Source organism: Eptesicus fuscus, chromosome 19 (genome assembly GCF_027574615.1).
Source record: "Eptesicus fuscus isolate TK198812 chromosome 19, DD_ASM_mEF_20220401, whole genome shotgun sequence".
Taxonomy (NCBI): Eukaryota; Metazoa; Chordata; class Mammalia; order Chiroptera; family Vespertilionidae; genus Eptesicus; species Eptesicus fuscus.
The window spans coordinates 19,135,052-19,160,693 of NC_072491.1; the positions used below are offsets into that span (position 1 = coordinate 19,135,052).

The 25,642-nt window shown below is 37.6% G+C and overlaps 1 protein-coding gene across 1 annotated transcript in view; it reads left to right on the forward strand.

Annotated features, from left to right (window-relative positions):
- PKHD1L1 (PKHD1 like 1) overlaps positions 1-25,642 on the forward strand; it is a 136,202-nt gene that overhangs the window by 98,166 nt on the left and 12,394 nt on the right. Inside the window, exons 58-71 of the mRNA XM_054708359.1 lie at positions 1,966-2,095; positions 3,819-3,992; positions 8,575-8,678; positions 9,603-9,732; positions 10,484-10,605; positions 12,174-12,264; positions 16,083-16,231; positions 16,309-16,431; positions 17,209-17,320; positions 17,401-17,517; positions 18,033-18,198; positions 20,578-20,810; positions 21,005-21,172; positions 23,279-23,436. Of these exons, the coding sequence (XP_054564334.1) occupies positions 1,966-2,095; positions 3,819-3,992; positions 8,575-8,678; positions 9,603-9,732; positions 10,484-10,605; positions 12,174-12,264; positions 16,083-16,231; positions 16,309-16,431; positions 17,209-17,320; positions 17,401-17,517; positions 18,033-18,198; positions 20,578-20,810; positions 21,005-21,172; positions 23,279-23,436 (1,977 nt within the window). The remainder of the gene's footprint in view (positions 1-1,965; positions 2,096-3,818; positions 3,993-8,574; positions 8,679-9,602; positions 9,733-10,483; positions 10,606-12,173; positions 12,265-16,082; positions 16,232-16,308; positions 16,432-17,208; positions 17,321-17,400; positions 17,518-18,032; positions 18,199-20,577; positions 20,811-21,004; positions 21,173-23,278; positions 23,437-25,642) is intronic.

The following is a 25,642-nucleotide window of genomic DNA, read 5'->3' on the forward strand; positions in this document are numbered from 1 at the left end:
TGAGAAATACGTATTTTGCAATTAACTTACACTCAAAATGCTGACCTGATAGCAGGCATTTAAAAATTATGGTGTCAAAGGTCCTTCAGAACATATAAAGAACAACATGTATATATTAGTTATGAAAGGGAAATGTGAAAGTTTTCGGGTAAAGATATTTGTTTACAACAAAATCTTGCAAAACAGAAAGAAGAAATTGTTTTAAGTACATTTTATTGTTATCTTGGTTCTCTCTTCTAATTTGTTTACTTTACATGTTAACCATTGGGAAAGAAAACAAACCCTGATGCCCAATGATATTCAAATAATGCCTGTGTTAAATGCGATTTTGGTAAAATGAGTGGTGGCAATTCCATCTCTACTATACCCGTAAGTGTGCATAGGCCATCGACTCACATGTTTTACAAATACTCTTTAATGCTGAAAGGTCAGGGAAATGGATTGATTTCTTTTCCAAGCTCTCAGATCTCAGCCAGTTCCCTTCTACTGAGTCACAGAACAAAGAAAGCCTTAGTCTGAGTAAATCAAAACAAATCATCAATCGGGTTGGCTCTCCTAAGGTAGTCTAAAACTGGTAAATAGAAGATTTATTGGGAGGTACTGTAATCTATGTACAATAGGCTCTTATATGTGATAGTTGAGTTGTGATTACTTTTTAGATGGTACTTAAATGATTTCAATATCCCTATTAATTCTCTAATTAATATTGTATTATTTACACAATTAATATGTTTTACATATTAATTATCCAATTAATATCTAGCCAAGTGTCAGACATTTTCTGGACAAAGGATTCAGTGGTGAAGAAATTGGTCAAACTATAGTGGACATTACATTGGGGTGGGAGAAGCAGACACAGAAATGTGTTAATTTCAGACTATGATTCACTGATGAAGGAAATAAAACAGGTATTGTGAGACAGACTACCTTAGCAGAGGGTGGCAGATAACATTAAATAGAGTGGCCAGAGAAGGCGTCTGTCAAGGGTAAGATGGGGTTCAAGACATGCTACCCAAAAATATTAAATTCAAGACATGCTATCCCAAAACCTTAAATATTTTAAGATGAAGGAATTTTGAGAAAGAGCCTGTACTGGAAGGACATTCTACTTTCCCCTGAAACAGATTATAAACCCTCATGTGTGAGGTGCCCTCCCTGTACCCAGAGGAAAAGACCATCCTTATCTCTGAAGACAAAGCGACACAAAGAAGAATTGGAATGAACCTTGCTAGTTCTCCCCGTTTATTACACTGAACTCGTACCCTGTCACAGGTTCCCACTACTCTCCCACGTCATGAAACCTAGCATAGAAACACTCAGGGATAACAATTTCTTCAGATCCTCACTTCCTTATGAAGGCTCCCGTGACCCATAAAACTTACGTTAAATAAATTTAGATGTTTTCCTCTTGTTAATCTGTCTTTTGCTACAGGGGCCCCAGCCAAGAACTTAGGAGGGTTGAGGAAAAAATTATTTTTTCTCCCCTACAGGTACATTTGAGCAGAGATTTGGATGACAAGAAGGAGCTTATCATATACAAATACAGATTCTAAGACTTGGTCTTCTTGCTCTTTAAGATTTCTCTTCCTTTCCTACCTTTCAGGAGTTCAAATGATAGTTAACTAAATTTTAAAATATTCGGAAAAAATTTTTAAGTCTTAAAAGAGTATTGTTCTCATCAGAACAATAAAATATGAATTTTTTATTTATTTAATTTTTTAAATGTATAGCCTGATTTTATTAAATGACTGAATTAAATGTAAGAAAATTCTAAGATAATTCAAAATTTAGAATTCTTAATGTCAAACAGAAGCATATTTATTTTAGACATCTAAGTATATATTTTTTCTCTGTGACAATACCATGATTCTAATCAGATATAAATTAGAATTTTGAATAGTTATTAAGAAATGTAAACCTATTTTTTAAAATTGTTCTTGTATTTGGCACTTGATTTTTCCTAAGGAGGGAGAAGAGATTGTGATAACAACCACAAGTTATGATATCCACCAGACAGAAACTAGAAGCATCGTTAAAATCCTGCATGGTCACAAAATTCTCATTCTCAATGATCCCCTTTCCTACACTCACCTTGGTAAGTGGTTGTTCTTTAACCAAATAGATATATAATTAAAATGTCTTAAAGTCGTCCCATTTTAGTGCTTTCTCCTGTAATTACAATTATTAGATGAAACATCTCACAATTATTTTAGAAGAGCATTTCACTTAGACTGGCACTGGTACCCAAGCGGTGGTACTGTTTACATGCTGGCTAGGAAGAGTCCCTGTATAGCCATCCTTTCATTTAGCAAATATACAGCAAAGATCTACTGCATTACATTCTCTCATTCTGTGGGATAAGGTGTCACTTTCTGTTTTAAGCAGGCTTCTAGGTGATTCTTAGGCACACTAAAATGTGAAAACCCTTGATCTGAGAGCATCTTTGTCCTGATTGGTTTCATTGACACATTCCTCAGTTGTAACTTCATTTAAATAAACTACAACCAAAATGGTAAACCATAATCATCCAGGAAAGAAGGAATTCCTCAGAATCAACTGAAGACCAAATCTCAGCCTGTAGGATCAGGGCCTTCCCAGCACCCACCCTCCCCCCATTTGACCTGCTACCTTCCTCGGAATCCCAGGATGTGGAAGCAGACTGGAGAGGATGTCAGAAAACCCCTTAGATGCTCTGGTGCTCATGAGAACTCCAGCTGTAAGGCAGTGTGAGAGGCTGTGGATCGGTGGCCTGCGTGAAAAGGAAACTTAAGAGAACCTTTTAAAGCAGTATTTTAATAGAAGCACATGTGCCTACCATTCCGTATCACATATTTTCCTTTAAATCAAAAAGAAAAGTTTTCGTTGAAGAACATTTTAATCACAAAGCAAAAAGTTTTGGAAGTTTGACATTAGATAGTCTTTGAGTTTTTCCTTCAAACTACCATACATTTCTCTCTGTTTGAAATGTACCTGCCTGTCTTAAAGTTTTGACTAAGATTTCCAGAAATGTAGAATGGAATTTAGGTTATGTCTTATAGATCATTAAGGTGCAAGTATACACACTATGTTGGCTATGCTACTGGTATTTACAAAGCATTTTGATTGATACAAAATATGCCCAGGAAAAGTGCAACAAACCAAGGTTTGGAGGTCAGGAGAGGTAATATCGATGTATTGCTGATTCTCCACACAGCCTTGGACCAATTCTTTTTTTTTATTTATATATATATTTTTATTGATTTCAGAGAGAAAGGAAGAGGGATAGAGAGATAGAAACATCCATGATGAGAGAGAATCATGGATCGGCTGCCTCCTGCAAGTCCCCCACTGGGGATCAAGCCCACAACCTAGGCATGTGCCCTTGACCAGAATCGAACCTGGGACCCTTCAGTTCGCAGGCCGACGCTCTATCCACTGAGCCAAACCGGCTAGGGCTTGGACCAATTCTTTTACTTCTCTACCTCACTTCCTCATCTATTAGAATGACGAGCAGCTTCTCAACTTGCCTTACAACAGTGTTTTCCTGTGTAAAGTGACTGCAGACTTCCTATGAAGCAGTAACTTCCTAATTGCTGATTATAATAATCTTTGTGGTGTTAAAAGAAGACGTACTTTCGATTGCATTTTATTTTATAAATAAAGAGCTCTCATAATTTCAGTCTGCCATCTATGTATGTTCAAGTATAAAACTTTAATCAGTTTATGCATTTGTGTTGACTTTTGGCATATTAGAACGCTATGCAGCCTATGGACAGCAAATAAACTAATGAAGATGGGAATTTCTCAGCGTTGGTAATCACCTAGCTGTCCTGTTGCAGGTGAAAGACACCAAGTTCCTGGAACAGGTCAGAGCTACACATTAGCAGCTGATGTTGGGATCCTGAGCAGGAACATCAAAATACTGGGTGAAGACTACCCAGGTTGGTTCCAGGAATCATTTGGTGCACGTGTCCTGATCAGCTCATTCACGGAAAATATGATGACTTTTAAAGGTGGGTACAAACTCAGTTTCTTTTCCTAAATGAAATATAGCCTAGTCTCTTCTATGTGTAGTCAATTCTTCAGTAATTCTCACGTCTTTAAAGGATCTCCTGTGCTAAGAAACAAAATTCAACTGAGTACATTTTACTTTTTTATTCTTTTTAAATATATTTTATTGATTTTTTTGCAGAGAGGAAGGGAGAGGGATAGAGAGTTAGAAGCATTGATGAAAGAGAAACATCCATCAGCTGTCTCCTGCACACCCGCTACTGGGTATGTGCCCGCAACCAAGGTACATGCCCTTGACCAGAATCGAACCTGGGACCCTTCAGTCCACAGGCCGACGCTCTATCCACTGAGCCAAACCAGTCAGGGCCAACTGAGTACATTTTAAAGATCTTACTGGCTTTATCTAATGATCCATGCATCAGGCAGCATCCAATCTAGCAGGTCAAAAGGAGTTCTGAAGAACCGTACACAAGGAAAGATTTTATAGGCAGAAGGGAGCAGGAATGAGGAAGTTATACTCAGTAAAACAGCAAATTGGTTAGTGTAAGGCATGCATACAAGCATAACCAATGGACACAGACACCAGGGTGGGTGAAGACATGTGCTGGGGGGAGGGGGAGGCAGGGGGGAGGTCAATGGGGAAAAGGAGACATATGTACTACTATTTGTAATACTTTAAACAATAATAATTTTTAAGAAAAGGTTACTTTCCCTGTAGGAGATGGCAAAGGTTTATTAGGCATATTACCCCTGATGCTGATAGGCCATTCCTGATTCGCTGATTAAAGATTCCATTTCTGGAAGAGCCAAAACTGTAGTTAAGTTAAATTTCAGTTTGGTGTTGTGTGGCTTAGCATAAGTGACTCTGCTTTGGGCCTGATGTCTTGTTTTTGATACTTGGAAAAATAAAGCTTTGAGTGGAATTACATAGCCCATGTGCTACCTTCCCATACCAAATCACCAACATTATTCCACTCATTTTACTTCAGACAGTAAGAATGACCAGATTAACAATGAACTTAGGTAATAGCTTGTCCAGCTTCTCACCCAATCACAAATCATTTTATAACAAGCACAGCAGATCTGTTATTTTCTAAGGGAAATTTTAAAACATACTAAAAATAGAGAAAATAGTGTAATGAATCCCATTACCAGCTACCACAATTATCAACTTTCCCCAATTTATGTCATCTATATTCCCACCCACACTATTTAAGCCACTGGATTATTTTGAAGCAGCCCCATTTTTTTATTGAGATGTAATTAACATGTAATATTGTGTAAGTTTAAGGAGTACAATGTGTTTATTTGATACATGTATATATTGCAATATGATTACCATCAGAGTATTAACTAGCACCTCTATTACATCACATAACTATTTCTTTTTTTGTCTGGTGAGAACAATTAAGATCTAGTCTCTCAGTAACTCTGAAGTTTATAAGTCAGTACTAGAGGCCTGGTGCACAGATTCGTGCACCAGTGGGGTCCCTCGGCCTGGCCTGCAGGGATAGGGCCAAAACCAGCTCTCCGACATCCCCCGAGGGGTCCCAGATTGTGAGAGGGTGCAGGCCAGACCGAGGGACCCCACCAGTGCACAGATCCATGCACTGGGCCTCTAGTATGCATATAAGATCTTTGGTTAATCTCTTCCCGCTCTCCCCTCTCCCCCTTCCATCTGAGAGTCATCAGTTTTCCCATGTTTCTATGCCTGTGGTTTCTGCTCCTGAATTGAGCGTCTGCCCCCTGGTGGTCAGTGCATGTCATGCACGTCATAGCTACTGGTAGGCCGGTTATCCAGTTGTCCGGTCACTTGTGCTTTTCTATATAGAAATTGTCTATAATCACTAAGCTGTCCATTAGATCTCCAGGACTTATTTATCTTCTAGTTGTAAGTTTATGTCCTTAACCATCTCCCACACTTTTCCCACCCTCATCCCCTGGTAACTACCATTCTACTCTCTGTTTTTACAAGTTCAGCTTTTTTAGATTCCACATGTGAGTGATACCATATAGTATTTGTATTTCTCTGTCTGACTTATCTGACTGTAATGCCTTCAAGATACATACAAGTTGTTGCAATTGCATAGTTCCCTCTTTTTCATAGCTGAATAATATTCCATTATTTACATATACCTCATCTTTTTTGTCCTATTTATCTGTTGACGGACACTCAGGTTGTTTTCTTATTTTCACTATTGTGAATGTAGCAGCTACATAGTACTTAATCTAGAAACATTTCAGAATGTAACTCTAAGACTTTTAAAAAAACATCTGTAGGTATCAGACTTAAAAATGTTAATAGTTCCTTATCATCAAATGATTGTTCAAATTCTTCCAATTTATTCATCATTTCCCTTCCTTTCTTCCTCCCTCCCTTCCTTCCTTCTTTCTTTCCTTCTTTCCTTCTTCCCTTCTCTTCCCTACCTTTCCCATCCCTTCCTTTTCTTCCCTTCCCTCCTTCCTTTGTGCTCTCTTTATTCAAATCAGGCTCTTAATAAGATCCATGTTGCAATTAGTTATGAATCTTAAATGTCTTTGATTCATTTATTTTTTCTTGCATTTTATTGATAAAAGGAAATAGGTCATTTGCCCTATAGTGTTTCCAATAGTCTGGGATTTAGGGATTGCATTCCTAGAGTTTAAGTTGTTTCTGTCTCCCTTATATTTTCTATGCATGTATAGGTTAGAACTAGAAAACTGATCGGATACAGATTCAGTTTTAGGCAAGAACTCTTCATAGTTGATGGTATAATTTTTCATTAGTAGGCACATCTTACCTAATAAAAGAGAAACATGCAAATTAACCATCACTCTGCTACACCCACAGCCAATCAGAGTGAGTATGCAAATTAACCCAACAAAGATGGAGGCTAATTTGCATATGCAGGCGTGGAGCTGTGGGAGGAGTGTGAAGCCTGCTATGAGGGGAAGGGGGGCAGCGGAGGGAGCTACTGGAGCAGTGCTCCATAGAGAAGCGAGGACTTGCTGGCTCCCCGGGGGGCTGGGAGTGAAGCCAGGGGAAGGAAGGCCTATTCTTGCATGGATATCATGCAATGGGCCTCTAGTAATATATAACTCTCCTTTTGACATGTTAGCAGCTATTCATGATCATTGCCTGGATTAAACCACTGAGGTTTAAAAAGGTGATATTTTGATTATACTGTTCCCTCCTCGTTCATAATCTAGAATACCTCTATAAAAAGAAGCTCCTCCAATTATTTGAATACCTTGAGGGACAGTTTATATAGGAAATGAAGAAACATGCTTGATTCTTTCCCCTTGTTAACTCCAAAGGTGACAAGGAGTTTTTATTTGTTTTGTTTTTTTATTAGTGTCATGATACAAGATTCCAGGCATTGGGCTAAGCGTTTTGCACATATTATCCCATTTAATACTCATCATACTATGGCATAAATATTGTCCCCATTTTAATTTTTTTATTTTTCAATTACAGGTGTACAGCACAGTACAGACATTTATATAACTTACTAAGTGATTCACCTAAGAAGTCTAGTACCCACCTGACATCGTACATAGTTATTACAATGTTGTCCCTCTTTTAAAGATAAAGAAATAGATGATTAGAGGGATAAAATTGCTCTAGTAATCCATGTGTGTCTCACTTAAAGTCCCAAGATGGGCCCTATTCCCATGACAACCTTTCCTTGCTCCTATTGTTTTGTGATGTAAATAAAGAAAACACAGCAATGGCTTTGTAGGCCCACATGGTCTGTGATAACCATTTCTTCTCTGTCTTTATTGTATTAATCTTATGTTCCCCACTATACCGGTTTTTTCCTCCTAGTACAAAATAACCCCTCTCTAATACATTTCATTAAATATCAGTTTTGAAGCAAGGACTATATTCTACTGGTTTCTTACCAGCCGTGGATCTCTGTGCCTCCGTTTTCTTCCATAAAAGATAGGATTAATAAAAGTTCCCAACTCATAGGATGTTGTATGAGAATTAAACCACCCACTGCCAGCAGTTAGTACAGCTTTGGCACAGAGCAATCTCTCGTGGACTGTTTTGGCTGTTATTACTAATCTATGAAATTGGCTTTTGTCAGCTCAGTGGTACTTGTGATAAACTGATGAGCAGGTAGTTGGCAGTGCATATTCTAGAGAGGTTATGTAACGATAATGCCCTTAAAGGCTCTTTAGAACATCAAAATGGAAATGTCAGGTGAATTATATCTCATGCCTTATGTCATGTATTCTCAACAGGGACAATATCACCTTTTGGGATAAAAATACCTTTAATTATTGCAATGGTTTGTAGCCCCCCAAAGGACCGCCATACATTAACAGATACATAGTATATCTGTGTTATTAAAATTTCGTGGGGAGGGGAAGCTATTAGGAAAAAAAATGCCTAAGAAGGCTCTGGGGAGCAGTGAAAAAAAAAGTTCAGAAATACTGCCTCATTTAGATTAAAGGAGCAATGAAAAACTAATGAGATTTCCATGAAAGAGTTGAAAACAAATTTGTAATGGGAAAAATTACAGCTTTTGTAGATTTTTAAAAATGTTTTATATTTTTTTTCAAGAAAAAATAAATTAAACTGCCTCCTTCCCACAGGAAATGCAAGGATAAGTAATGTGGAATTTTATCACAGTGGCCAAGAGGGCTTCAGGGACAGCACGGACCCACGATATGCTGTCACGTTTCTTAACCTAGGACAGGTTTGTACTTCATGTGGAATTTTTGCATATATCCAAAATAAAATATTTTTATTTTTATTTGATTTTCATTTATCTTTACTAAATAGCCATAGCTTATGATTACTAAGACTATGGCATAATACAACTTTCTTAGATGTATTCCCATTAACTGTTTTAGACTCATAGTACCATTTCATTCCACCCATTTCATGCATTTATTTAGGGTAAGTTAAATAAAAATAGAAAAAGGAGCAGAGAAGGTGAAAGGATTGACCATCTATAATAGTATCTAACACCTTCACTTTATTTTGAAATAACCAAACATATTTCCAGTTTCTATAAACAAAGTATTGCTTAAATTTTTTAAATGAAAAATACCTATGTCTGTATATCCATGTCTCTGTCAAAGTGGGAAAATAAATATTCTGTGAGGGCTGGTGATTTAAGAAAAATGAGAGCTTATTTCTTATTGAAATAAAAGGTAATCTTATAGGTTTGAAATTGAAACCACTAACCTACTCATTGGCTGGTTCCAATAGACAGCTGAGTTATAACCCCTTGCCTAGAATGTCAAATTTTGAAGAAAAAAAAAATTCCTATTAATCATGTAGTAAACTAACTATTTTGAAAAAATAAATTTTAGTACCTTAGCATTTTATAGGTAATGATAGAAATATAAATGCATAGCAAAGTACTTGAGAAATTTTTACCTGCATTTAAAATAAACATACTTTACTTTTTGCTTTATTTAATCATAAATTTAAGATATGTGGACATTTCCCAGGATTAAAAGGCCTGCTGGGAAATCATCTCTTTTTATGGAATATAAATTGAGTATTTTATTTATCAAGGTGTGTTTCCTGAAAATCACCTACTTTGAATTTTTTCTTTAAATATATTTTCATTTTATTTTTAAAATATTCACTGAATCCTGATGTTTTATAGATTCAAGAACGTGGCTCATCTTACATTCGGGGCTGTGCTTTTCACCATGGCTTTTCCCCAGCAATTGGTGTGTTTGGGACAGATGGATTGGACATAGATGATAACATCATTCACTTTACAGTGGGGGAAGGTAAGAGAATAATATTTTGGTCCAAATAACGTATCTTTCTGAGACAGTCTTATCTGTAAGCTCTAGGGCCAAGCTGTCCAGCTGATCTTTCTTCGAGAATGGAAATGGTTGATATCTGTACTATTACGGTAATTACTAAAGCAAATGTGGCCATTGAGCACTTGAAATGTGACTAGTGTGACTGAGGAACTGGATTTTTAATTTTAATTGTACTTAATTTAATTGTACTTACTTTACATGTAAGTAGTCACATGTATGGATACCATGCTGGATAGTAGAGCTCAAGAAGAATTATTTACCAAACCCCGATCTTATGAGAGTTATCTATTACCAATAGTTTAAATTAAATTACTATGACTTTTAAAATACTCCTCACATGTCAATCAAAAAGTTATTCACTAATAAGGGTTATTTGATAAAAATTATATTTTATTTTAGGGGGTTATTCTTTCTTGAATGTCATTAAAGAACATAATACAAACTTTTTAAATATATGCATAATTATTTATGTGTTTGTTAAATCCTGAGGTGGAACCTGTGAACCCACATATTTAACAAGCACCCAGAAGATCCTAATTCAGGTAGTCTATTAAAGAGGTAGAGTTTCACTATCAGAGTTCAGAGGGCTCCATGTAAAATCTAAGGGATTCAATTATCAGGCTTAAACTAGAAAACGAATTTTCCCCACAGACATCCCCCATAATACTTATTACAAATGTATATGTGTTGGGGGGATTTTATTTTTTTCCAGGCATAAGGATATGGGGGGATGCCAACAGAGTCCGAGGAAACTTGGTTGCACTTTCGGTTTGGCCGGGAACCTATCAGAACAGAAAAGATTTAAGTTCAACTCTCTGGCATGCAGCAATTGAGGTAATGCAAACAAATTTATAATTATACAAAATTATAACTTCCTTATTGAAGATTATAATTTCTGTAGAAATTATAAATCTCAAAATATTATTGAAAACTATTTCTTCCTTAAAGATTGGTGAATTAGTAAAATGAACTAATTAAAGGACTGAATGAACTTTCTTAAAAGATAATGTGAGCTCCAATAGCCATTGGATTTTTCTTTGTGTTGATGCCCACTGGTTTAAATAGTTCTCTTATTTATTGCTTCTCTAACATTAATTATTGCTCTCAGGTTACGGTACAGGGTCTCTGTGCTGCTAACTAACTGAGTGCCTTGCACGTATTACTGCAATATTTAACTCTGAATTTAGTTCCCTTCCAAATGGAAAATTATAATAATAGACTATAGAATCTCTGCAACCCCTTTCTCATCTACAATCTTTTCTTCTACATGCAAGGTTATGTACTCTTATCTAACATTACTGTTGGACCCTTCTTGATTCCCATGAAATTTTTTCCATTACTATTGGTCTTTATTTAGATGCAGAGTGATATTACAAACAAGAAAATAGTACAGAGCAAGGATCTAGAGGAAATATGGCTTCCTCTTGTTTTTGTTTTAGTCACCTATGCCATAGGAACAAAAAAGAATTACAAATAGTTCTCTTTAAAAGATGGGATAAGTATTGGGCTTTGATTTTGTGCAACTATTAATATCACCTTTCAGTAAAATGTGAAACTTAATATATATTTATGAGGTAATAATGTTCTCTTTCATCTATTTATAAATGTTTGAATGTAATCAAATGTCAATTCCTATTCTTTAAAGTTATCTGTATCTTTTGACATAAAAGATACTTTACTTTTATGAATACCATTTCACTATTTTATCATAATATTTAAAATAGGGTGTTTAATGTCCTTTAAATAATCGAGCTTTTAACTGTTTTGCTGACACTATAGATAAGAACTAAACCTTCTGTGTTGGTAATTTTCATTTTCTACCACTTTGACTTGACTCATAAAATTGCTTAGTCATTACTTAATACTCATGCTACCCAGTTTTTTATTAAAGCAGATTTTTATTTAAAGCAGATTTTATTGAATGCCTCTATTGAATCTTATAGTCCACTGTAATTTCCTTGGTTGTCATGTTTTAAATAAATCAAATTGGTAATAGAATATAACCAAAAAGAGTGACAAAGTATTTGTAACCTTGCTATAATACTGGAATTTAGCCTATAGCTTATAAATATTGAACCACATCCAGTGGATTTTGTTACTGAAATAAAAAATAATCCCTTTAATGCACTTTCCTAAGAAGTCTAAGGTATAAAAAATAATAAAAATAATAAATAATCTCTTCAATGTACTTTTCTGAGAAGTCTAGTGATGGTTTTATACCAAGAACCTAAGGTAATATCAATACTTCATTTGTAATGTAAGTTTGAATGGAGTGAATACTGAATTAAAATTTCCTCCTGAAAGTGTAGTCATAATTAGATATCCTGTGTGTTGCCTACTGGCTCTCATTGCCTAATTGTGGAAGGGCCTGACCCAAAGCATTTTCTTTGTCATTATGCTAGATAAATAGAGGGACCAATACAATCTTACAAAATAACGTCGTGGCTGGATTTGGAAGGGCGGGATACCGCATTGACGGGGAACCTTGCTCAAGTAAGTCTTTTGACATAGAGTGACTAAGACTAGGAAATGATTTGTCCCTATTTGTTAGAAATAAACAATTGTTGTCAGTTCAATATGTGATATAGCCTCTCTCTGGGCACTGAAAGGACTCAACAAGGGAAATTATTTCAAGATACCATTGGATCTAAAGAAAGAATGGATAGGCTTTTAAAGACAACTATTTTCCATGTGTGTGATCCCAAACCTCTAACAGCAATTTCAGTTCCTGATTTGGCTGGTATTGGAACAGTGAGTACCTCATCCCACTTTCATAAAATGAACTGCAGAGATACTAGTACATGCTATGGGGATGTGCCACTATTCCATGCTTCTGCTTTATAAAGGAATAAATGCTCACTGTTTATGTGTTCAAACTGCAAGCATGAAAGGCAAAGGACATGAACACACCGTTCTCAGATATATTCCCATCAGATGAGCAAAAGTCAAGAACTAACTGAACAACTGCTCTCTTGGCGAGGCTCTAGGGAAACAGGAACATTTACACATTGCTGCTTGAAGGACAAAACTATATAACCCACAGGGAATCTGGCAGTAGCTCCCAGAGTTATAGAGGCATTTACCTTTGGTCAGAGTTTCTACTCTGGTAATATAACTAACAGTTGCCTCTGTAAGAGAAAAGATTTGTATCCCTAACCGGTTTGGCTCAGTGGATAGAGCGTCGGTCTGCAGACTCAATGGTCCCAGGTTCGATTCCAGTCAAGGGCATATACCTTGGTTGTGGGCACATCCCCAGTAGGGGGTGTGCAGGAGGCAGCTGATTGATGTTTCTCTCTCATCGATGTTTCTAACTCTCTCTCCCTCTCTCTTCTTCTCTGTAAAAAATCAATAAAATATATTTAAAGCAAAGAAAAGATTTGTAAACAAGGCTATTCATCACAGCGTTTTGTGTACTAGCAGAAAACTGAAGGCTACCTGTGTCCAATAACTGTGGGCTCTTATACGAAGCCCAGCATTGAACACCAGGCCCCTCTCAAAGAATAAAAAAGATACATACCATGTATTGATATGGGGATTCTAAAATGATGAAAATAAAATTTCAGAACCATATATATGATACTGTTTTGTGTATATGTTTTGTGAGGAAAAAGGAAAAAAATAAGAACATATGTGGTATGTATGTTTACATAAAGAAACACGAAGTGTAAAAACAGAGCCATAGAAGTTGAGTGGGAACAGGATCACTGGAGACTTATTATTGTCTAACTATTTATAACTCCTTGATTTTTTTCAACAAAGTAAAAGAATCATCAGATCCAAAAAGTAAAATAAATGATAAAACTTAAGGCTTTGTCTCCTAAGAAACTTACTTAGTTAAAGGTAATGGGATTTTTCCTCTGAAAAATTTATATTCCTCCTACAGTTTTTTCCCCTCAGCATAATTATTTTTAAGATTCTTTACATCAGCATTTTTTGTGTAAATTCAAAACTTACTGGGCTTATGCTAATTTTATTCTTGTGCAAGATACATTTTGAAGGGATAAACCTACTTAACTTATTTTTTGATATATGCTCTTTTTAAATATTTTAGTTCCCAACAGCTTTCAGTAGCTTTTCTTTGACTTAAAATGTAAATATATGCAATTTCTCTATAACTTCTTTGAAGGGTTGTGTGGTTTTTTTGAAAATCAAAATATGACCTGTGAATATGAATATGTACTAATATGTGATATCATGTCATGCATTTTTTTACTGACTATATTGATATTCCTAAATAATTGAGAGTGTCTATAGGAATTTTTAGATTTCAAGCAATTGAAACATGAAACATCACAGAGGAACTGAGGGTTTAAGTTCCTGGAAGGGGACATCAACCTATCAAATTCATCTCCCAGACAATGAGCAGTGGGGATGCTGGGAAGGGAGGAGACATGCTTGCCCACGAGTTACCTTGTGTGGAAACAAGAAAGAGACATGCAAACAGCTTCTTATGAAGGAAACAAAATAGAACCCTGGGAACCATCATCAAAATGTCAATCTCAAAGGACTAGGAAAAATGGAAAAGCAATAGAAGATAAGATGAAGGCAGATCCTTGGGGACTAAGTATAATTTAGGGGTGGCTCTGCTCTTTATAGGAAATCTTCAAATTTATGCATGGTGAGGAAGGAGTTATTAAGGTTACTCATCTGATTTGGAGGTACATAAAATTTTCATTAAAACCTACATCAATTATCCTGTGTATTAATTATGAATATAGTTTCCATTCATTGAGGCTATTTCATTTCATTTTGAAACAACCCTGACAGAGGCTTGATTTTTTTAATATATATAAGGAAACTAAAGTCCAACAAGGTTGAATAACTTTGCAAACTTCATGAATAGATTAATTCAACAAATATTTAATTAGTACCTATCTCTGCATTACCTTCTAAGCTCTAGGAATATGGCGGTCAGTGAGCTTCTCTCATGAAGCTTATCTATATATATAAAAGCCAAGTGACCAGAATGACAGAACGACTGGAACGACCGGTCGCTATGACACACACTGTGGTGGCCAACAAGCCTGCTCGGGGCCCCAATCGGCTCCCCCACCCAACCTCCAGCAGCCCCTCCCCCTGGCTGGCCTGCTCCCCCCACCCGTGATCGGGGCAGTGCTGGCTGGTCAACCGCCTGTGGCCCCTTCTCCCTACCCCTGATTGAACCCCATCGGGGTGGGCCGGCCGGACGCCACCTGTGCATGAATTCATGCACCAGGCCTCTAGTATTATAATAAGAGAGAATATGGATGTCATAATAAAGTCAATTAAGTCATAATATCAAGTGAAGAAAGTTCTAATTGCTATGCAAAGTGACCCAGGTGCTACTTTGGATCAGGTGGTCAGAGAAGGCCTTGTAAAGAAGTAATATTTAACTGAAAATGGGATGGCCAGAGGAACTGCCAATACAAAGGTCTGCAGGGGAAGTGTTTTACAGACAGCAAGTGTTTCAAGTTCAGCCTTATTTCAATCCAACTTCATGCTCTTTCTAATGAAATTCGTGTTTAGTTTTATCAGATACAATAAGTTAAGGGTGCTAATGCTAAACCAAACTTTTGCAAATGAGCATACAATTATCCTACATAATAAAAGGGTAATATGTAAATTACCATCACTCTGCTACGCCCACGATTGGGCCAGTGAGAGGCGCAGGGGGCGGGACTCGGGGTGGCCGGGGTGGCTGATTGGGCCGGCAGGACGCTGAGCTCGAGCTCAGCGTCTGCGCCATGGCTGTGCTGCGGCACAGAAGGGGCCTCTAGGGCAGTGAGCCCATGTCCTGCTGCGGACCATCAAAAGCGGGGAGCGAAAGCGGGGAAGCTGGCTGTCCGCTCCGGCACCAGGCCTTTCGAAAGCCTCCGGCGCGGCGGAGGCTTTTGAAAGGCCTGGTGCACCAGCGGACAGACAGCCAGCTCCCCCGCAATCAAAAGCGGGGAGCTGTGTGTCCGCTCCAGCACCAGCGGACCCCCTGCCATCAAAAGCAGGGAGCAGGCTGCTGGCAGTGTCCGCAGAGCGTGCTAGGCTTTGCGGGGCAGTGGATATGGCCTGGATGGCAGGTTAGGCCTAGGGGACCCTACACGTGCATGATTTAATCATGCACTGGGCCTCTAGTTCTAAATAACAGTAAAGGGACAATTTAGATAACAGTAAACACCAAATAGAGTAAATCATAAATGATATTTGTTCATCTTGTTAAAATTTACATCAAAATTATATTTTGAAATTTTAAAAGAATTTGAACTTAAACTGACACTGCTTATAAATCTATATGACATGATTTATAATCTTAATTAGCTCATTCTGTGTTTCCATCCAAGGTCTGTCCAACCCCCTGGAAAAGTGGTTTGACAATGAGGCCCATGGGGGGTTATATGGCATCTATATGAACCAGGACGGCCTTCCTGGATGTTCTCTCATACAGGGATTTACCATTTGGATGTGCTGGGATTATGGAATTTATTTTCAGGTAAGTTGATAGAAGATCATGACTGTTTTCTTTTATGATTGTGTTTTGTACTATGTAAACTATAAATTGTATTACAGACCACAGAGAGTGTGTATATCCATAATGTGACCCTGGTTGATAATGGAATGGCCATTTCTTCAATGATTTATATGCCAGCTGCCATATCTCACCAAATTTCCAATAAAACAGTGCAAATTAAGGTAAGACATGAATACAGCCACATGAGGAGACTAAACTTATTGAAGGATTAATATAAATAACCTTCTTTATTTCTACCCCAGCTAGCCCAAAACTCCCACCTTTGCTCTCATTGACTTCTCCTAGGAAGCTTTCCATACTTCCCTCTGCTCCCCAATTCCTTCACCTCTTCTTTTTCTTCTTTTTTTATCCTCACCTGAGGATATTTTTTCATTGATTTTTAGAGAGAGTAGAAGAAAGAAATATCAATGTAAGAGAAACACATTGATTGGTTGCCTCCTGCATGTGCCCCCAGGTGGTGAGGGGAGGAGCCTGTAACCAAGGTAAGGGCCCTTGAACCTGAGACCCTTCAGTACACAGGCTCACGCTCTGTTCACTGAGCCAAACTGGCCAGGGCCCCTCACCTATTCTTGATTATCACCTGCTAACTTTTCCCCAGTTAGTTACATGTTCATTCCATCTATGAATTTTTTCCTGAAGCAGCTTAGGTAGCTTAAGTTACTCCCTCCTCTACTTGTTCCTATAGTTTCCTGGACATATGTATATCCTAGAAACAGAACATGCCATTATATATAATTGTCTATATTTCCATCTTCCCTTTGCCACTTTGAGTCATTCCACTCTAGGAAGAAATCACACCTTTTTCATCTGGGTTTAATGATCCAGTTCTCAAACGCATAGATTATATTTTGCAACAGTGCAATTCAGTATTACCAATTATTGTGTTTTCTCTTAGCAGTAGCTATTATTAAAGTTGTATTGTTTGAATTTTTTCATAGAGCTCATTAATTGTTGGAAGTAGCCCTGAATTTAATTGCTCTGATCGCCTAACAAATGATGATCCCAATATTGAACTTTCTGCTGCCCATCGGAGTTCTAGACCTCCATCAGGTAGAAAATTTAGAATTTTAATTTTGGTGTTTATATGAATGCACTTTCAAATTTCATTAACTGTCTTCTTTTCATAAAAGGAGGAAGAAGTGGGATTTGCTGGCCCACCTTTGCTTCAGCACATAACATGGCACCCCGGAAGCCTCACGCAGGGATCATGAGTTACAACGCCATCAGTGGCCTTTTGGAAGTTTCAGGCAAGTTTAAACATAGTCTTTGACAAATCTCAATTAAGTTCTATAAAGAGTGCATAGAGTATAACTAGTAATGTTTTATTGTTAGTAAAAAAATTATTTAAATGAATGTGTATATGAATCTGCTCAATATGACAAGAAAAGAAATCAGACATCAGAGTCCATTTCAAGAATGGAGTAATGGGTCTGATTGAGCTAGGCTTATTAACATGCTAAAACTCACAGAGTTTCCTAGAGCACCAAGAGAGTGAGCCCTAACATGCAAGCACTTTTCAGATCTGCTAATACCACAATTGTTCTTGTCCCATTGGCCAAAACAAGTTACATGGCCAAGCGCAGAGAAATATGGAAATGACTACTCAGTGGTATTGATATGGGGAGACAATAATCTACCACATATGGTGGTGGATTAATCTTCCACATAAGGTAAGACCTTCATGTTCAAGGTATGTACATGAAATGCAACTGTACCACTTCCTCTATAGAAAGTAATTATTTTTCTATTATTTACATTTCAGGTTCAACATTTGTTGGATTCAAGAATGTTTGTTCAGGCGAAATTAATGTGATATTCATTACTAACCCTTTAAATGAGGATTTACAGCATCCCATCCATGTGAAGAACATACAGCTGGTTGACACTACTGAACAAGCAAAAATATTTATACATAGGCCTGATATAAGGTAAATTATATGAAAACCCAGTTTTCTTCCCCTCTTCATAATTTTCCATTGCCTTTTCCCCCTGCCATAGAGCTGGGAAAGTTGCTATGTTAAAATAACTGTGTTTTTTTTTATCAGCATTATGAAAATTAAGACTAACGCATCTGTGTTTTCAGTTAAGTTGAATATATGTATATTTTCTCATATTGTTTTTTCCATGCATTGTATTTATTTAATTTATTTTTTTAGAGGGAGGGCAAAAGGAAGGAGAGAGAGAACAGCAATTTGTTGTTCCACTTATTTTATGCATTCATTGGTTTCTTCTTGTATGTGCCCTAACCAGAGATTGAACTCACAACCTTGTGTATTGGGATGATGCTCTAACCAACTGACCTACCCGGCCAGGGCTCCATGCATTGTAAATAACACTATCATTAAACATAAGAGGCAGAAATGGGGTTAGAAGTGTGCTGTACATAAGTATCTCTCCATTGGAATGAGAGACATTTCTAACATTTCTTTGATTTTCATTAACTTTCCCATTGCTTTCCAAGTGTCTTATCTCATGCACTCTAACATTTTGTTGGAAATTAAATGTCTGTCCTTATAATCACTGTGACTGAGAGTATGTGGAAACTTAGAACAGTGATTTTTTCAGTCACAAAGGTCAGGTGGTGTCAGAATATTTGTAGAAGCTGAACCACCTCCATTCTAAGTCTTAAAAGAATATAGTCAATAATTGCTACTGTTCATAAGGGGTGCAGACTAGGAATTTAGGTGTAAGGCAGCAGTGGAGGAAAGAAATTTTCTATTAGAGATCTTTGTCCATTTTTAGTATAAGGAAAATACAAGGAATAATGCTGTCAGACATCTCTTCAGAGAAATGCAATGTTTCATAAAGAGTTTGACTTCATCTGATTTTGTTTTGATGATAGCCCCACAGCTTTTCTCTATGGCTACTCTCCTTCCCTTTTGAGAGGATTCCCTCAATAACTAACTTGAACAAAAGTCTACATCTCAGCCTGTTTCTTTGGAAGCTGAAATCAGACAGAGCCCCAAGCTGTAGTATGAGTGCCACTAGGCACCTACCCACGGACTTGTTTACAAAACAATGTATAGTACATTGCAAATCAAGCAGTTATCTTACCTTATAATAGACAAATATGCAAATTGACCGCACCTTTGCTACGCCCACCAACCATGCCCACCAGGAAACCGTTGCAGGGACGTTGGGGTGTGGCGGAGCCCAAGGCCGGGAAAGCCTCTGCCCGAGCGGGGAGCCTACATGGATCGCAGGAAACCACTGGGGGTTGGCTCCTGCAGTAGCAGGGACGCTGGGTGCGGCCGAGCCCAAGGCTGGGAAAGCCTTGGGCGGAGGCTTTCCCGGCCTTGGGCACCAGCAGGGAGCCTGCACAGATAGCAGGAAACCACTGGGGGTCGGCTCCTGCGATCGATCCCTAGCAGGGACGCTGGGTGCCGCCAAGCCCAAGGCCACCGCCTGGGGCCAAGCCCCGACCCTGAAAGAAGGCAGAAGACCAAGGCCTGGGTCCCCGGTGCCGGCAGAAAACTGGTGCAGGCAGCCAGGTGAATGAAGGTCTATTGCACGAATCTTCGTGCAAACGGGCTACTAGTTTTATTATAACCAATTAACAATCCACACTCCAGGTGGCCCAAAATGAAAGCAGAATACCATCTGTAGTTGAACTGCATTGTGAGTTTATAGTATTTCATCTCTTACAGTTTGGGTAACTACAGAATGCTTACTAAAATGTGCAGCATAAAAACCATAATTCAAGTACATCTGTTTGCATTTACATAGGCAAAAGTCGATGAGAATCAATACTAATCTGTAGTTTGTGATGAGACTAAGAGCTTGAGATAAGAAGGTGAAGCGGACTGAATTTTTACCAAGTACTTAGGTGATTTCATAGTAAGCATATGATACTTTTATAATATTTAAAGACCCATTAAAAAAAAGAGAAGAAAAGGAAAAATAGTAACGACTTCCCTGCCAACACAGGAATTTTTTTCTGTCCTGAACAATAGAGTAATTTTAGTATTTTGTTAGCTATTCACAAATATGAAATTTATTATTCAAGAAAATATGAAACAACAAAGTGGAATTCGAATTTTATATCCCACAGGTATAGCTTGTCCTTTTGAAATGTTAATGAATTCATAATAGACCAAATCAACACAATGGAAAACAGATCTCATTACAATGCACATTATATATGCTACTGGGTCCTACTTTAAATCCTGTCTGAAAAGATAAGATTCAGTCAATCAAATTTTTTTTGGATACTCACTTGTCAAATACTCAAGTATACTCAAATGCTCCCTAGAAATAGGGAGGGATACTAAGTCTAAGGATTCATACATTTGACCTTTTCTCCACAGGAAGGTGAATCCATCTGATTGTGTAGACATGGTTTGTGATGCCAAAAGGAAATCTTTTCTCAGAGATATGGATGGCTCCTTTCTGGGGAATTCTGGTTCAGTGATACCTCAATCAGAATATGAATGGAATGGAAATAGCCGGTTTGGAATTGGAGACTACAGAATCCCAAAGGTTATGCTCACATTCCCAAATGGAAGTAGAATTCCTGTCACTGAGAAAGCACCTTATAAAGGTTTGTTGGATATTATTCTGTTAGTTCTCAAACTTGTGAAACAAGATATATCTTTTATTTATAATGACTGATGTACTCAACCAATAATGTATTTTCTACTTATTAATGTTACATAACAAGAAAAAGCTAGTATGTGGATGCTTTTGCAAAGAGATTTCTTTTCATTGCTAAATCACATATACCTATGTTTCTAGGAATTATTAGAGATTCAACCTGTAGGTACATTCCAGAATGGCAGAGCTATCGGTGCTCTGGGATGGAACATGCAATGATGGTCCTTGAAAGCCTGGATTCTGACACTGAAACTCGAAGACTCTCACCTGTGGCTATAGTGAGCAGTGGTTATGTAGATCTCATTAATGGTAGGTGTTCAATGTCAACAAACTAGGATTACTCAAAGCATTCACTATTTAGTACATGCATAGAGACAGCTCCTACATTATTATCACATAAAACTAGCAAACATCTGTGCCTCCCATTTGTAAGCAAGATCTATGTATAAGAGAGATACTTGGCTCTTCAGCAGTTTCCTGTATTAGAAAGCCGGAGCAGTGATTCGAAATTGAGCACTAGAAAAAGAAAGAGAGGAAAGTTATTTTTGAGTGATCTTCATACTTATAACATAAATATTTTTAAGAAAAAGTTGGCCTGAGTGTCTCCAAAATGACAATTTGCCTCTCATAAGTTAAAAAAAAAAAAAAAAAGATAATGAAACTGAACTATCAATGGGTCTGGGCTGCCTGTTACTACTTGAGCCAATTAAGCAGAGACAAGGTTGAATTAGATATGAGTGTTTATTCTAATAATGCCAGCAGTGTGGGAGAGCAGCAGGTCATCCATGAAAACCTGCTCTACCCCTCCCCATAAGCCAGCTGCTTCTATTGGGTAGAAGGACAAAGATTACATGGGGAAGTAGGAATTACAGGCATGGGAAAGTAGGCAAGGCTACAGGTTACAGGGTGAGGGTTGCAAAGGGCAGGGGCCTCCCGTACCAGATTGTTTCAGCAACAAGGTCGTTCATCTTTCCATGATGATAGGCAGTTCTTAGAGAAGGAGAATGGACTGCATTCTAAGGTTAACTCCCATGTCCCAGGGCATACAACTCTCAGCCAGGTCAGAATGTGCTTTCTCTAATCAGAACAGAACAATCCTGGTTAACAGAGGATTAATATTTCTTACAACTATAGCTAATCCCCACTATTCTATTTCTGCCCCTAACAGTAATATATTATTTGGAATACTTGAGAACAAATATTCTCAGCCTACTCATTTTTTATTTTCATGAATCCTTGGAAGACTTAATCTTGAAATTATGTGTTTTGTTTTGTTTTCATTTCTGAAATGAAACTGGGGATACACTGGACTACGTGGCTTTTGTCACTCTAAATTTTTCATTTTATATGTAGAAATTTCTTTCTGTTTGTTTAAAACCCCACAAAGAAGGTTTATTTAAACGTAGGATTTATATTTTGGATGCCAAGGGCAAGTTTATGTTCCACTTGAGTTGCAGAAGTTTATATTGATTTAAAATTTGATTGAAGTTCAGTTATAAATATTTATGATAAGTTCAAGTAAGCCAGGAAATTGAGCAATGCTAATGAATAAATACATCAAGAAAATTCGTCATTCCATACCTCACTAATGTTTATCCCAGCCACTGTAAAACTGAAGTGAAATAGAGAAGTTGGCTACAGTTGGTGGACCTGTACTAGAAAGGTCTAGATTCAGGTAGAGAAGCGTCCACTGTCTTTTGGCTTTCTAGAGAGTTTATTGGAGTGTCATTTCTCAGATTGCTTCAGTTCATTAATGATGTTGACCTTCCAACACTACCTATAATCACACTCTTTAACAAAAATATATTAAAATAACAGTGGAGGGCAAAGACAATAAAAATCATACTTAAGAGTTTGTTGAATTTACAAATTAACTGATGAGCAAATGAGTATAAGAAAGAGTTAATGAATCAATGGTTCAGACATAGAAATATCCCTGTTTCTAGGTATAGTACAAGCTCTATTTTTAACAACTTAACTCTGTTACAGCATATTTCTCAGCAGAGTCTGAGAAAGTTGGTTCCCCACACAAACTCACATTTGATAGGTAGGAGAAAGGATGAAGCATTTTCTTCCTTACTATGTGGCCTGAGCTTAAATATGATTATGAAAGTAGAGAACCATGCATATCTAGTATTTCTTCATTGACTTTCTAGAACAAATCCTCAATACATTATTTTACCCGTCTTAACTTGGGCAGTGTAAAATTATGGGTGAGAGGAGTTGCTTCCCTGCCTTCCTATTTAAGCCAAGGTGTGAGAAATAGCTTTGATCTCTGGATAGATGGGTGGATGGATAAATGATGTAAATGCTGAACTTCATCACTGCAATTTATTTTTAGTACAATTACTTGTCACACTTTGCACTAATAACATTCATCATAGGAAACATGAATTTCATTTTATGTGGATTTAGGCCCACAGGATCATGGTTGGTGTGCCGGATACTCCTGCCAGAGAAGACTGTCCCTGTTTCATAGCATTGTGGCTCTGAACAAATCTTATGAAGTTTACTTCACTGGCACTAGTCCTCAGAATCTTCGACTGATGTTGCTTAACGTTAAGCATGACAAGGTAAGGCAAGATGGAAATAATTGCTTAAGAGTTATTGGTGTTAATTACTTGCTTATATTTCTATCTGCTAAGGACTTTATCTCCTCCCCTGTTCTCTTGAACATTGTCAGCCATAGCTCCTTTTCAAGGATCATCAGGGTACTACCAAGAATACTGTTAGCCCAGACAGTTTTCATCAGCCTGAGAGCACATATGAATACCAAACACCTCTCCCCCATATGTACTTGGTTCATATATGAGGCATGACACTGTGGCCTATGATTTGGGTGATTAGGAAGGAAACCTGAATTTTTACATAAAAATAGTTCACATCCAAACTGGTCACTGGAATTATATATTTATTCTTCCATGCTGTTATTATTTATATGTGTCAGAAATACACCTTTGGACTTTACTTTAGGATCACAACACATTATCTAAAATATCTTCATTAATGTCAGATCTTTCCTATAAACTGAATTCAGCTGAGGTGATTAAACTTATATATACTATGTCAGTGGGAAAGAGTTTGAGGTTAAGCAATAGTCTCATAATTTAGATTTTTTTCTCAGAGTATGAGATGTGAAAGTCTAAGAGTATTAGGAATGTGAAGAAAGGATACTGATGAGAAGAAGCAGAGAAAGGAGTAATGAAAGGAGACACCCGCCCCTTCTCAGGTGACAGCAATCAGTTTTTCGGTTGCTGAAGATAAAACCTGGAATCTATTCTTGATTCTTCTCTTTCTCTCACATTCCTCATCCAATCCATCTGCAAATCCAGTTGAGTGTCCCTCCCTAATCTCCAGAATCTGAGCACTTCTCACCATCTCCACTGCTACCATCCAGTCTGAGCCAACATTATCTCTTCCTTGGATGAAGGCGATTGCTCCTGCTCTATCTTTGCCCCTTTACTGTCTATTCTCACCTCAGTAGCCACAGAGGTACTCTCAAAAAGTAAGCCAGGTAGATCATTCCTCTGCCCAAAACCCTACAATAATTTCCCAAGAGTCAGAGTCCTCACTGGGGCTTACAAAGCCATCTGAGGATCTCCCCCTTAGCTCTTCCCCTTCTTATTTTACTCCTCCAGCCACACTGGTCTTCCTTGCTGTCCTCCCAGACATGCTACCACCAGGGCCTGTGTTCAGATGTTGAGTCTGCCTCCAACATTCTACCCAAGGTGGCTAACTCCCCCATCTCCTCAGCTCCCATTCGCTCCATAAGCCTACCCCGATTACCCTTCCTCTAGGCTCTACCCGTTACTTACACTCTGATCTACCTTTTCTTTTTCTCCATAGCACTTACCACTTTCTAACCTGTTTGATACTTTGCTTCTTATTATGTCTATTAATTATTCTCTGTCTCCTCACTCTACAATGTAAACTTAAATAAGGCAGGGACTTTTGAGTGCTCCTAGAATAATGCCTGGCTCAGATAGACACTCAATTTTTGAATAAAAGAGAATATTTTTAGTTAAGAATGCAACTACGAAGTATTGTGACAGTTAATATTCTAAGCCTCTGTAGATAATTCAAAAGAATTTTCCTTCCTGTCCTGCAGAAGCCAGTCTTCTTACTTTATGATTACATTTGACAGCATGAGATTTGGGGAATATAAACATGGAAAATGAACAAAATTGAATCAAAGAGGAGAGTTGCTTGGGCTGATTTTTATTAGTCTTTTTTAATTTTTAATCTTCACTGGAGGATATTTTTCCATTGATTTTTAGAGTTGAGGGAGAGGGAGACATAGAGAGTGAAAAAGATCAATGTGAGAGAGACACATCGATTGGTTGCCTCCACACATGCCCCAACCAGGGCCTGGGATCCAGCCTGCAACCAAGGTATGTGCCCTTGACCAAAATCGAACCCGGGACCCTTCAGTCTGTGGACCAATGTCCTATCCACTGAGCCAAACAGGCTAGGGCTAATTGTTATTAGTCTTACTACCATGTTTGTCTTGGAGATAAGCATTTTTTTCAACATTAAGTAGCTAATTTTGTGTGATTACATTATACAGAGTACTGCTAAGTTTGCATTATACAAGTACTGCTAAATTCCCCATTTCTTCTGCCCCTGAAGTTGAAAGTGTGTATTGAACTCTGTTAGATTTTAAAGAGGCCCTTTCTTTAATTTAGAGATTCTCCTCAAATAATTTCTTTCTTACATTACACTTTTCTACTGAGAATTATCAATAAGTTGTAACATCTCTATGAATGGTTGAATGTAAGT